The sequence below is a fragment of the Chinchilla lanigera genome, unplaced genomic scaffold, assembly GCF_000276665.1.
Source record: "Chinchilla lanigera isolate Chin_1 unplaced genomic scaffold, ChiLan1.0 scaffold00080, whole genome shotgun sequence".
NCBI lineage: Eukaryota > Metazoa > Chordata > Mammalia > Rodentia > Chinchillidae > Chinchilla > Chinchilla lanigera.
The window spans coordinates 8,079,014-8,093,255 of record NW_004955481.1 but is presented as its reverse complement, the minus strand read 5'-3'; the positions used below and the strand labels follow the sequence as shown (position 1 = coordinate 8,093,255).

Below are 14,242 nucleotides of genomic sequence, written 5' to 3'. Positions count from 1 at the left end.
GCTGCAGGGGCCGGGGGTCGCCCGCAGGGGGCGGCCGTCTCTGAGCCGCGCTAAACTGCACGGGCTGCGGCACATGTGCGCCGGGCGCACGGCGGCGGGGGGCTCCTTCCAGCGGCGGGCGCTGTGGGTGCTGGCCTTCTGCACGTCTCTCGGCTTACTGCTGTCCTGGTCCTCGAACCGCCTGCTGTACTGGCTCAGCTTCCCGTCGCACACGCGAGTGCACCGCGAGTGGAGCCGCCAGCTGCCCTTCCCCGCCGTCACCGTGTGCAACAACAACCCGCTACGCTTTCCGCGCCTCTCCAAGGGGGACCTCTACTACGCTGGCCACTGGCTCGGGCTGCTGCTACCCAACCGCACGGCGCGCCCGCTGGTCAGCGAGCTGCTGCGGGGCGACGAGCCACGCCGCCAGTGGTTCCGCAAGCTGGCCGACTTCCGGCTCTTCCTGCCCCCGCGCCACTTCGAGGGCATCAGCGCCGCCTTCATGGACCGTCTGGGCCACCAGCTGGAGGACATGCTGCTCTCCTGCAAGTACCGCGGCGAGCTCTGCGGCCCGCACAACTTCTCCTCTGTGAGTTGCCCTCCGCGCGTAGCCCGCCCTCCCGTCGATCCCCAACTTCCCTGGAGTGCTCCTAGGGGCTAGACACTAGGCTCCCCCACCTCCTGGTGCCAAGGGGACATCCTCTCTTGGGTCCCTTGAGAATTCCCCAGGTTGGGGAAGTTGAACTTAACTGTAGGAGGAGTCACCTCACCCAGTCCCAGCTCGATTCGGTGCCTCTCCTTCCAGTGTCAGCCTCCGAACTCTCAACTAGTTTTATGTCCCTTTCTGTGAATACTGTTTCCCTCCTGTCTGACCTCATACCCAGGTCTACAGGACTCCAAGCTCCTGCTCTGCGCCTGGGAGTAGGGATGTCTGCAGGACAGGCTTGTTGTCTTCGGGAAACCCAATGGGAACCTTTTCCAAAATGGGCCATCAGGAGAATCATGCGGAGTCCCTAAGCAAACTCAGGATCCTAAGCAACCTGTAACTTTAGAGTTCCAAAACACTTAAATCTAGGAGCAAACTCCCAGAATATTATCCAGCACTGAAGCTGTAGCCTGTTTGGTGGGGGAAGCAGCAGCCTTGTAAAAGTGCTGGAGTCTTGATGGGAACAGGCCCTTCCATTGGCCTCCTTTTCTGGTGAGGTTTGAATGTCAGTCTTCTGGTCTGGAGGAATGCCCTACAGTTGGGAAAGCAGCGTGGCAGGGATGTGGATGCAAAACAGCCAGGGCCAAGGGAAGCTGTGCTCCAGGTTTGTAAGCCATTTGCTGTGCTGATTCCACCACGCTGTGGGTATGGAGAACGCAGCTGTCCGACAGAAGGTATCTGCCTTGTGCCGTCTGTCTTGGAGGAGTTCTGGTGCCAGGCCCCAGCATGGCACAAGCCTTTGCAGCCTTACATGTGTAAAAGTGCCCCTGAGGTGGACTTGCGCAGGGGAGGTTGGAGTGTGTGTGTGTGTGTGTGTGTGTGTGTGTGTGTATCGGCAGTGCTTTGAAGGTGATTTTGGCAACCATGATTCCTCATGCCAGATCATCTGGTTTCTAATAAAGCTTTTTCTGGGATGGCAGAGAAATGCCATAGTTCCAACAGGTGTTGGCAATGTTGCTGGTCAGGCCAGATCTCTGATTGGCTGATTGGGTTATTCCTTATCTAGGACACTCTCCCTGGCTTTAGTCTTACCTTACTGGCTTTGCTTTAAGCCTATGTATGGAGTGGCCCTGAGTTATCCAGCCCTAAAACATTCCTTATTTTCTAGGATTTTCATTTGGTTTTTAAAGAATGCCCACCTGGTGGTTCCCTGCCTTGCCAAGCAAGAAATGTGCTTCTAAGCGACTTCTTCCTGAACTCTTAAGTACAATTCTGAGTTCCACAAAGGCAAAGCAAGGAGGGTAGCAATCTCTTGTCTGTACTTGTTTGACTGGCCACTAATTAGCAATTTCTAGAGTGAGATTGAAATTCAAGGTTGTAACAGCTCCAAGTTGTACAGCACAACTTATCGAAGGTAATTCTACTATCTGACAATTGTTTTACAATGTAGCATTGCATTCTAACAGCCAGTATTTACATTTGATATTACCTCAGCCGTGAGTTAGCAATGAGTTGTATTCCCATTTTTAAAATGAGGCCAGGGAGGTTCTACAGAGCTGTCCATTGCTCAAAGCCAGCAAGTTCAAAGTCTAACTCTGCATCACACAAAAATGCACTACACAGAAGCCACGTGTAACTCTTCTTCTCTGATCTTGGGCATGTCTTGTTCTGCCTCCTCCACCTGAATGTCCTAGCCTTCCTAGAAGCTGGGAGAGTGGAAAGTGGAGCCACACTTTAGAGTGGTCCAGACAATCAGAGCCTTAGCTACATGTTCAGGGCTTAACCCACTTCTGCATGCTGAGGACATAACACCTTCGGGAGCTACCTGACTTCAACCTCCTTGCAGCGTCAATAGTTAAGGAGTTGAAGTGAATAAGGGTCTTTCCCATTGGGGTACAGCTTTCTCTTGCCTCCCTGTACCCTGCCTCCCTGCCACTGAAGAGCTTGCCAGCCACACCCACCCAAGCAAAGGAATTACTTCCCTCTGCAAAAGTTTGTGTTCCTGCAGGCTCCATGTGATCCCTAGTGGCTATCAGGGCCCCTGTCCTGGGAGTTTCCAACCTCTTCGCAAGGCTTGTTATAGGTTTTTCCCAGGTCTTTCAATGAAAGATTTCATCGCTCTCTCTGTAGAAGCCAGAAACTGTGTCTCGGGAGCCCCTGACATACACAGAAAGGCCCATGAGAATACCTTCCTCTAACCACACTGCTCTGCCTCAGACCTTTGCTTTTCGGAGGGAGTGGCACTACGGCATAGTGGCTAAGACCGTGAGCTCTCAGGCTGTGCTGAGTGTGCTCAGATCCTTAGTCTCCTTACTGTATACCCTTGAGTAAATGACTTCATCTCTCTGTTGTTTGGTTTTCTAATCCATCTATTAGAGATAAAAATGATCTATATGCACCACACTCAGGTTTCTTCTGCTTTGGAGCCCTCCCTGCTCACCCCTCAGCCCCACCGCATATCACCAAACACCTGATGTCTCACCATTTTCTCCTTCTACTCCCCCGTTTAGGTGTGGCTCCTCCTATGTGTGATGTTGTCATACCTATTGCACTGAGCTTATTCCCCCTTCAGACCAGGGCAAGAATCCTGTCTGATTTCCTGCTGTCTCCAGCACCCAGCACAAAACTTGATACATAATAAGAGTTCAGGAAAGGTCTGAGGAATGAATACCTTTATCAAGTACCATCCAAATTTCCTGTTGTCTTGGCTCACACAAACAAAGGCTCTTGGCTTGATTCACCTAGAGAACACCAATGAAATGCATTTCCAATAAGAATCAGGCAATTTGTGGGCACTTGTTCCTTTCAGGGACAGAGTACACACAATGGAGAGCAGGACGCCAAGCACTCACCACACTTGTGATTGCCAAGTCCTAAGAGAGCTAGTGTACTAGGTGAGGGACGGGGCTCCAGGGGAGACCTGGTGGGAGGTGCCAGCTGCCTCCATGCCAGTCTCATGCGTGCTGTGGCTGGGCAGGGGTTAATCGCTCAGCAGTCAGACAAAGTGGCTCCTGCTCCTGAATGCCTGCGTTGTTTCCCCGGCAGGACCTGGCTCTGCACACTCTGGCCCTTCCAAGTTTCCTGGGGAGGAGGAACTCATCCTTCCCTATAACCAGGCAGGAAGCGGAGCTGTGAGGCTGAGGCCTGCAGGCATTGAGGTCTCAGAAGAACCAAAGCGTTGGAAATAGGGACAAACAGAGGCTGGTCAAGGAGCAAGGGACAGCATGCTTCAGGGGAAATTGTCCGGCAAACCTCAGCTTGGGGCTTTGGCTCTGCCCCTTCCTAGCCACGTGGCTTGGGCAGGCCCTTTGCTTTCTGAGCCTCCAGTACTAAGTCCTGTTTCTGAGGCCTGGGATGAAGACAACATATGTGCACTGCCCGCCACATGCCAGGACAGCAGCAGGTCCTCAGTATTCAAGAGGTGTTGTCATAATGTGGATAAAGGACTAGACACAGCATTTTAGCCTCTAATGATAGCAGTTAATTATTATCCATATAATTATCATATCTTACCGTGACCACTTACCTGAGTGGAGTTATGCTCATTTCCTACTTTGGTCAATAAACCAGTATCTAATGAGCGTCACCTGTGTGCCAAGCTCTGCATGCACTGCCCGGGGTCTGACATCAAAGGAGACTTTGTACACATCCCCCAGCAGCTTGCAGGGCCCTTGAGGAAAGAGGTGTGTGACCAAACCCAGAGGTGTGCGGGGCTATGGTGTGGGCTCCAAGGACTGTCCAGATCCTGTTGAGGACCTTTGGTGGCTTCCTAGAAGAGGTGACATCTGAACGGACTCTTAAAGGAGAAGTAGGAGTTCCAAGGTAGGGAAGGAGACAAGAGGAGCTTGGAGGAAGGGAGCAGTGTATGCACATGACAGAGTACAGAAGTTAAAACAATGAAATTGAGTAAGTGCCTTCCAGGCCTTTTCAAGGGTAGCTGGAGGGCGGGCCTAGGTGTGCTGGTATGGGCCAGATGTCATTGTATGTAAGGGTTGTGATGTAATGATGTGATAAGTACCTGGGGGCAGGGCTCAAGTAAAGTTTTGAGCTTCGCTGCAAAAACTCTGGCTTGTTTCTGTACTGGCTCCCAGCTGCCATCTCCCTGACTCACTACTGTCTCCATTTTCTACCCTTCCTTCTAAGAGTTAACCTTGAGTTCAGATTTGGGACTATTCCTTTGTACTAAAAACCAAGGAAACAGCTTTTTTTTTTTTTTCACCTTTTGTCATACGAAGCAAACTGGCTGCTATAAGCCAGCAACAGAAAACAAGAAATCGTTTCAGTCACATATTCTTTAAAATCAGCAAATTCTGTTGAAATGGTGCTAGGCCAGGCAGTGTAGTGGTTGTGAGGATGGATAGCTTGAGGGAGTCAAGAAAAATACTTTTGCCTTTAGAGAAAGAGGAATAAATGAGCTACTACATGGAAAGTGCTTAGGCCAGTTTCTGGCACCAAGTAAGCACTCAATAAATGTGAGCTGTTTCCATCCTTATTCCTCCCAGGGAGCATTTTGAGGGAAGGACAAAGGCAAATAGTATCGGTCAGCTGTGAAGTGACCAGGCTGGCTGGACATGTTTTACGTCATCCCTGTCTTCCCAATAACCCTGAACAGTTGTTGTGATAATCTGTATTTTACAAATAGATTTATGACAACTCAGGGGGGTCGGTAATTTGACATCACAGAATCAGCAGGTACAAAAATCTGGGAGTAAAACACAAGCCATCATGGTTACAAGGGAATGTTACTCTCTCTGCAGCCTGGTGAGGGGAGAGCAGTGTTGGAAAGAGGAAGGGGGTGTACCCTGGGAAGTCCACCCTAGCCTCAACTTGTCCCTGGCCAGCTGTGTGACTTTGGCCACAGGATCTCCTCTGCTATATAGGGCATGAACCAAATAACCAATGGGACTTAGCAGAAAAACTCTCCATTCAAGTGGGCAGTCAAGGGAAAAGCGGGCTTAAATACTGCAGATGGTTTGAGCTTTTCAACCAACCAGTTCTTTTCTTTACAGAGCTGAAACAGTGATTAAGGGTGCAGTGTACAAGTTATTGAAGTGCTACAGACAGGACAGTGATTAAACAGACATTTATACAAGGAACATAAAAAGACCTCTACCAGTTATTTGACTTCAGGGAAATTAGTTTAGAGAATCAAATGTAAACTCTGCTCAGGTCTGCAGCCATCCACACGGACCAGTGTCAAGCTGATTCTAATAGTGGTTATTTTGGGGCCAGTGTGACCAGTCATGAAGGCATCAATCAGATGTCTGCCCAATTGAGAAGGGCTAGAACCATAACCAGGCCAATTGCTTTGTATGTCTGTCGCTTCAAATCCCCTAAGTGATTTGCTTGAATCAGCTACCCAGAGATCCAGCCAACCGATGCTTATTAAATTCCTACTGTGTGCCAGGCACTGACCCAGAATGATGACCATAAATCTAATCTGTTTGAGGCAAATAACCCCTCAAATGTCAATGTGCTTATTCAGAGTAGATGGGTCTAAAAACAGCCATTTGTCACACAAGGAGTAGTGCTGGGATTTGGTTCATCACCTGTTATGTGAACACTCACATTCATCTTTACCAGGATCCAGTGAGTGTTATGGAACCCATTTTACAGATGAGGAAACCAAGGCACAGGGGAGGTATGAGGTCACACAGCTAGGAGACAACACAGTCAGTGTTCAACCAAAAATCAGTCCAGGTTCAAAAGCCAGTGTTCTTTCTATGACTCCATTCTTCAAAAACTCAAAGATGCTGGTGAGAACAAACCCCTACATGGAGGATACCATTTGCGGTCTAGAATTCCTTAACTTGGAGTTCCTTTCACTGTGCACTGGTGTGGAGTCTAGAAGTCGTGCTAGACTCCAAGGCCTGCAGTCCTGAGAAGGAAAGATGATTCTTTAGAACCCAAGATCAATAAGACACCTGCATTCTCCAGCTCTGACAGGCAAACGCAGTAGATCTATGGAAGGGTCTCTGCTCAGGAGTTGTGAAAAACTTTTAATTATGCCACAATTTGAACGAAATTACCATTTTCATTCTCTCAAGGACACTGATAACTTGAAGACCTGGATGAGGAAATGTTGCCAAATTGAGATCCGGCTCAGGCCTATGCTAACAAATAGATGAGTCACTTGTAATTGGAACATGAATTGTTGGTAAAACAAATAGAGGCTGAGAAATGTACTCGGGAAGTTTGTTCTCCTGAGCATGTCAAATATCTCCCCTGACACCATTGTTTATACTATTAATTTGCTTGGTAAATTGTTTCCTCTGATTCCACACACATTGATTGAGCTCCTACTCTGTGCCAGGCACTTTTACACCCGTTATTTTATTTCAGCCTGACAGTGAACCAGAGAAGAAAGTTACTACCTTTTCTCCCTTGTACAGATAAGGAAACTGAGGCACAGAACTGAGGCACAGTCAGTTCTTTGCCCAAGATTACAGAGAAAGGTGCTGACCTTCAGGTTCCAAAGCCAGTGTTCTTTGCATTGCATCATTGCTATCTCCTCAAAGCAGTCCTCGTGCACCTTTGGCCCAACAACCTTGCAGTTTGAATCAGCAGAGTCTTCATTTATTATGCCTGGAAAGGAAGTCATAATATACTTTCCTATCTCATTGCGGCCCTATAGTAATGAGAGGTGCTGTTTGCTCTCAGTTGGCTGCCTGATGATTCCAGACAGGGAATAACTCATCGGGTCACACCACAGGGTGACCATGAATAGAAGAATAGCCAGGGTTAGAATTCAGGTTCCTGCTGGGGCCGGGGATATAACTCAGCGGCATAAGTGCCTGCCTGGCAATTGCAAGGTCCCAAGTTCAATTCCCGGTACCAAAAAAAAAAGAATTCAGGTTCCTTAATCCTATTCCCCTGCTACCCCATGCTCCTCTATTCCTGGTAAGAGTAGGTCTGAGGGGATTTAAAGGCCCTGGAAGATTCTCGGAGGGCAAAAGCAACAGGTTTGTGAGAGGAGAATTAGCACTCTATGTGACTGCTGAGAACTGGTGGTGAGGCACCCACCCAGACTCTTCCACCCTCCCTAGATGGGTCTGTCCCAGTGCACTCCAGTGCCTGGGGAACTCTAGGGAGCACCCTAAGGGGGACATGCTTCTCACACTTTAGCATGTGCAGAGATCCTTGTTCATTAGGTAGGAGCAGGGCCTGATGTGTTTTTAACAGTCTCCTGCAGGATGCAGATGTTGTCCATGGACCATACTTTGAGAAACAAGACCAAGTACTCCTTGAAGCCCCATGAAAGCTGAGCAAGAGGGACCTGTGCAGTTCTCAGTCAAATCTGATTCACTGGGTCTTAAGAAGATTTCCAGGTGGGATGCGCTTCCTAGAGCAAAGGAAAGCAGGGTTCCTGGGGATGGGCAGAAGCATCATGGCTCCAGGCTGGCCTCTCCCATGCCAAAGCAGATTCAACAGAGGGCCACAGGCCTAGTCAGAGTTTCAGTCAAACCAAACCACAAAGGCTCCTTGGTAGGCTGAATAATCATCCTGTAAAGATGTCTTGTCCTCATCCCTACAGTCTGTACCTATGTTACCTTTCAGATGCCATTAAGAATTTTGAGCTGGGGAGATCTTCTGGGTGGGTCTATGTAACTATGGATCCTTGTAAGTGAAGAAAAAGAAGCAGAAGAATCAGAGTGAGAGATGTAACCTGTGAAAGCAGAGTCAGAGAGAGATCTGAAGACACCACAATGGTGGCTTTGAAGATAGAGGATGTGGCAGTCAAGTAATGCAGGTGCCCCTGGAAGCTGGAAAATGCAAGGAAACAGATTCTGTCCTTGAGTGTCCATATAGAACACAACCTTAATGGGAGCCAGGAAGACCCAGTTCAGCCTTCCGACCTCTAGACTGCAAGATTATAAGTTTATATCGTCTGAAGCTCCTAAGACCTGTGGTAATTTGTTATAGCAGCTATAGGAAATAATACAGGTTTCATTTGCTTCTGATGCATAAAACGTTCTATATTACAGTCTAGAATCCACATAGTGAACCAGCCTGGGTAGTCTTGGGGCATGATCTGTTAAAAAATGGATAAAATAAAATAATGTGTCACAAACATGCATCTACTTCCAAAAACAGCATGGGAATATTTTCACAACACTTAACATTTATGCAAGCACAGAAATTTGGTTCTCAGAAACTTGCAGGCCACAGGGGAAGAGGTTAGAAACGTTTCTTGAGGGACAGACAGACTCAAGTTCAAATTCGAGCTCTGCCACAGTTTCAGTGCGTGGCCTGTAGAGAGCTACTTAGCACCATTTGAGACTTGATTTTCTTATTTGTAAAACAAATCATACCTTCCTTGCAGGATTGTTGTGAAATTTAAATATATTAACATTCAAATTATTTACTGAGGGTGGGCATGAGCTAGTCTTGGTGAATAAAAGTTGAATATAAACACAGAAAGTGCCCCACTTTTTTATATGTAAAAGCACCACACAGATATGTAGGTACTAGACAGCTGTGGTCTCTCACTAACATTACATCGTCTTTAGCATCATGTAATATGTGACACCATCGCTTCTCCCAAGCAAGACCTCCAAGTGGCCTTCTATGTGTTGTTATGAGTCTAGCCAGGAATATGCAGTTTTCACATTACGTGTCTCCTGGTAGGTCAGGACATTCTCGTGTTCCTTCCCCTTTAGTATCCAGGTCAACATTAAAACTCAGAGCAGAAGACAGCTGTGTAAGGTCACCCTGCAAGTCCCTGGGGAGCTTGAGAGAGACTGAACATTTTGTGCTTACGCCTTAAGATGAGAGTTTCTATCACAGCCACACCAGTTTCCCCCTCTGTGCTCTGTCCCTTCTCCCAACATATGTATTCTGGCCATCCCCTTCTGATGCTGATGGCCTATCTGAGCTGAAAGCTCTTGATACTCTGATCTCTGAAAGTGAAGGGTTTAATCTTCTCTTGGAACCCCTCCCAACAAAAATTATTTTCCCACTTTGAAATGGCACGGGCATCCACTGTGAACTCACATCCATAAATCTGAGCCTGCTGCTCAGGAAAGCAGATGAGGTTTGATTCTGCTTCTCAGCACAGTCTCACAGAGCAAATTATGGAAAGAATTTGATTTATAGGAGCACCTCAAAGGCTCTGGAGTGAGACGCGTGTTTATTCACTTTATTACCATTTATTTTACACTATCTCTTTATGCTCCCTGCACATGGATTTGAAAGACTATTTGGATAGATGCTTATGGCCTGCCAGATTGCATGGCCCTGTTGAAGCACTTGGCTCTCTTCGGCGAGGCTGCCAGGAGTTTGGATTGGAGATCCTCACACTGATGTTGGGGTAACGCTGGGCCTATGACATGCACGCGTGCAAATGCTGGCTCAAAGTTCTTGCCCAAACTTCCCCAGCTCTCTGTATGCTACACATCCCCATCCAGCTGCAACCTCGGGATGTGTACAGGCAGGCTTGATTTAAGATTCAAATATCTCAGAACAGCTGGAGATATTTAACATCCCAATAATTACATTACATTTTTGACGACGGTACACGGAGTGAGAGGCTTTTTTTGTTGTTGTTGCTGGAATATTCTATGAGCATCAAATATTTTAACCAGCCACAGAAACATGACTACATTTTTCACATCCAAGTATTTTCATTTTTAAAATTCCAGCCAAGGATGCCATCTGAAGCTCTAATCTTTTACTGTGTCTTTGAAACAGCAATTGCAGTGTCCCCTCCATGGCAGCTGAGACACGCAGCTAGGTGGCTATGAAGCAGAGGAAAGGAGGAAGGCAGCATAAGCAGTAGGCACCCTCAGTGTACCAGGAGTATGTACCAACCTCGCCAAAAGTGACACTCCTGTGAGGTAATGTCGCTGGAGTCAGCTAAGGGCTCTATAAAGGCGAATCTGGCAGTGTAGGTGAAAGGGGATGACGCCAGGGGTGGGACAGGGAAAGAGAAAGCAAGATATAAGAAGACCTACTGTGCACCAGGCTTTGTGCCTCATATTTTATCCTCGTTATTTCTCAGAACAACACTTTCGTTCACTCCAGTGTACTCATTTTACCCAAGCCTTTACCCAAGGCTCAGAAGGTTAATGCAGAATGTGTGATGAGGACCTGCATCTCATGCACTTAAAAGCTGGCTTTTTGGCTTCTTCCTCGGGAAAACACCAAATGGCAGATGACGCTGGTGCAGTGGGAGGGCTCAGAGGCCCCGGGGCCCAGGCATGGGAGGCTGTGGCTTCTGCCATGGCCTACGAGGCTGCGGGCCTAGGCGCGGCAGGGACCAGGCCAAGGCCTGTCACCAAGCTGGGCCGACTGGGCAAGGACATGAGGATTAAGTCTCTGGAGGAAACTTAGCTCTTCTTCTTACTCACTAAGAAGTCTGAAATGATTGACTTTTTCCTGGGCACATCCCTCAAGGATGAAGTTCTAAAGATCATGCCTGTGCAGAAGCAAATTCGTGCTGGCCAGCGGACCAGGTTCAAGGCTTTTGTTGCCGTTGGGGTCTGGCTGTAAAGTGTTCCAAGGAAGTAGCCACTGCCCTTCTTGAGGCCGTCATCCTGGCCACGCTCCCCACTGTCCTGGTGCAGAGAGGCCAGTGGGGGAACAAGATAGGCAAGCCCCTCACTGTCCCTTGCAAGGTGATGGGCCACTGTGGCTCTGTTTTGGTGCGTCTGATCCCTACGCTGAGAGGCACTGGCATTGTCTCAGCCCCTGTGCCAAGAAGCTGCTGCTAATGGCTGGTATTGATGAGTGCTACACCTCTGCCAGAGGCTGCACTGCTACTTTGGGCAACTTTGCTAAGGCCACCTTTGATGCCATCTCCAAGACCTACAGCTACCTGACCCCTGACCTTTGGAAAGAGACCGTGTCTACCAAGTCTCCCAATCAGGAATTCACCAACCATCCTGGGAAAACCGACACCAACCAGAGTCTCTGTCCAGAGGGCTCCAGCTCCAGCAGTAGCTGCAATATAAGAGTTCTTACACAAGAAAAATAAAATGAATAAAATTTGTCAAAAAAAGGGCTGGCTTTTTGTATAATTTATATTAACCCCTGGTTACCTTACTCCCAAGCCCGCATCTCCCATGTTCTAAAACTCTCAAGCAGCCAAGGAGGCAGGCAAGTGTTGCTTTACTCGACCTTCCTCTTCCCCGCTCTCCTGGAGTCAAAGGTTCATGGCTCTGAGTCACAGGGACAAGTCATTTGTCAGCCACTATCTCATTTCAAGGAATTTTCCAACTTTCCTGCCCTTGCTGTGCCAGTTGCCTTTCCGTGGATGCCCTGGTCTACACTCTGTGCCTCTCAACCACTGTCTATTGGAGGCTCTGGATGTGGAGATTTGCTCAGAACAGGCCTGAAGGGTGCTTATCTGAGGAGGGACGGGAGGAGGGGCTAGAGTCTCGGAGAGCAGGAAGCTGCCTCTCACCCCGCACACTTACCTATGTTTTAGACTTCTTAAAACAGATATGTGCATAAGTTATGACAAATAAACATATGAAACAAAACAAAAATAGCGTGTTTAAAATACCTCATCTCTCCTGTGGTTATCTCAGGTCACTCTTTGATATAAATCATCTGTAAAGCGAAAAGATGTTTTTCATCCTTTCAGCTACATGGAACTCACCTTATTGATGTCCCTCTGAGGACCCTTTCCTTTCTTGATTTTTTATTGTAGTTGGTTTTCCCTTTACCAGCTACCATCTCCCCGAGGGCAAGAACCATGCCTGGCTCCATCTTTTGCCCCAGCACATAGTGCAGATCACAAGTTCCCATCTGCATATTTATATATTTCACCCACTGTGAGCATGGTTGATATGTTTGCGTGTTTCTTTTCATGCAGTCTTCCGGATCTCCATCTGCATAGTACATTGTAGGAACAGAAACAAAATGGGTACCACTAAAATATTAATGAATTCATTCATTCATTCATTCACTCACTCATTGCATAAAAAGTTGCAGAAAGCCCCGGTGGGCCCAGCAGTCTGGTGGATACAGGATCCAAGGAAATGAATTCAGACTTCCCCCTTCCCAGGGCTTACAAAGCTGGGCTTTCCAAGTCTCTGTGAAGATCAGAATCACTGGAATGACTTGTTAAAAAATCCCTGGCCCCAACCCAGGACATCTGAATCAGAATTCCTAAGGAAGAGACCCAGGGATCTATTTTTAACATGCACCCCTACATGACTGAGGATTTTAAGAGCATATTGTGTGTTGGGAAATGGGTGAGGCTAATAACATACAAATAAACAAATAAATGAATAAGAATGTTTCCAACATTAGTAAGTACTGTGAAGGCAAAAGCTTGAGGGGATGAATAGACATGCAAGGGGCTTCTTGAAGACAAGGGGCAGGGAAGGTTTGATTGTTTGGGGAAGTGGCATCTTTGCTTGAGCCCAGGTAGATAAGAAGGGAAAGCCAAGCAGGGGTAGGAAAAGAACATTCCAAAGAGAGGGATCGGGATCAGCAAACCCCAGCCCTGTGTGGAGGAAGCAGCTGCCTCCTTCCTCCCAGCACTGGAAGCTGCAGCTCCAATAGCTCAATCCCTTGTTCTTTGTACTGTGGGTACATCTGGCTCCTTCCAAAGTGTAGCTGCCTCTCTCACCCACACAGAGGGAGAGAAGGACATGATTCTAGCAGTTCTGGAAATATTGACCTACAGAATGCTAATGGGATGGAGTCTTAGGTCCTGAGGCGATTCTCCTTTAAAAAATAACTCTCAGTGAGTGGAAAAAACTGCAACCCCAAGAATCCAATAACAGATCCCTAAGGGTAGATCGGTGGGACTGGCTTAGCCAGGCTCTTTCTCTGGAGTGCTGCATCCTGGTTAATTAGCACCATATTCCTCTGCCCATTAATCTTCCAGAGACCAAAGGTCTTCAGCCTTGGCATTGAGGAGGATTTTCTTGTGCGGCCCCTAAAGTGTTAGGTCAGGATGGCTGGTGGCCCACAGTGAAAACAAGTTGCCCTCGCCTGGCCTCGTGTTTCAAAAAGTACATGAAAGTCTTCTACTTTCATGTTCATCTTCCTGATAACCATGTGACATGCAAAAGCAAACAGTGTTGTTCCTGTTTTACACATGGGATAACTGAGGCTCGGAGAGGACAGCTGATTTGCCCAAAGTGACTTAGTTGGTGCCAGAGGACACTAGGATAGTTCTGACTCCTGCTTCACTGCCTCCTAAATCTGTACCCTTCTGCAAGTCTCAAAGGCGGTCTCACCTCCTGGGGACAGTCTTCCCTGATCCCAGTGAAGGGCATGTGAAACTCAGTCAGGGAGTTGGAGCTTTGGTTGAGACGGCCTACTGTGGTACAGAGGTCTCAAACTTTAGCAACTTCTACCTACAAGTATGAAAATCACTCACGTTACAAAAATGCACTCTGGTTCAGTAAGTGGGGCTTCAAGTCCTGCTCACCCTAACTTCACTTCTCTTCTCTTTTCTTCTTCTCCTCTCTTCTCTTCTCCTCTCTTCTTCTCCTCTCTTCTCCTCTCTTCTCCTCTCTTCTCCTCTCTTCTCCTCTCTTCTTCTCCTCTCTTCTCCTCTCTTCTCTCGTCTCCTCTCTTCTCCTCTCTTCTCTCTTCTTTCTCCTCTCTTCTCCTCTCTTCTCTTCTCCTCTCTTCTCTCTTCTTCTCCTCTCTTCT

The 14,242-nt window shown here is 47.8% G+C and overlaps 1 protein-coding gene and 1 pseudogene across 1 annotated transcript in view; both read left to right on the top strand.

Moving 5' to 3' along the window:
- Asic2 (acid sensing (proton gated) ion channel 2) overlaps positions 1-14,242 on the top strand; it is a gene marked incomplete at its 5' end in the record, with an annotated part of 242,526 nt that continues 228,284 nt past the window's right edge. The window contains 1 exon segment of the mRNA XM_005402835.2: positions 1-568. Within this exon segment, the coding sequence (XP_005402892.2) occupies positions 1-568 (568 nt within the window).
- Positions 10,465-11,577, top strand: LOC106146468 (annotated as a pseudogene).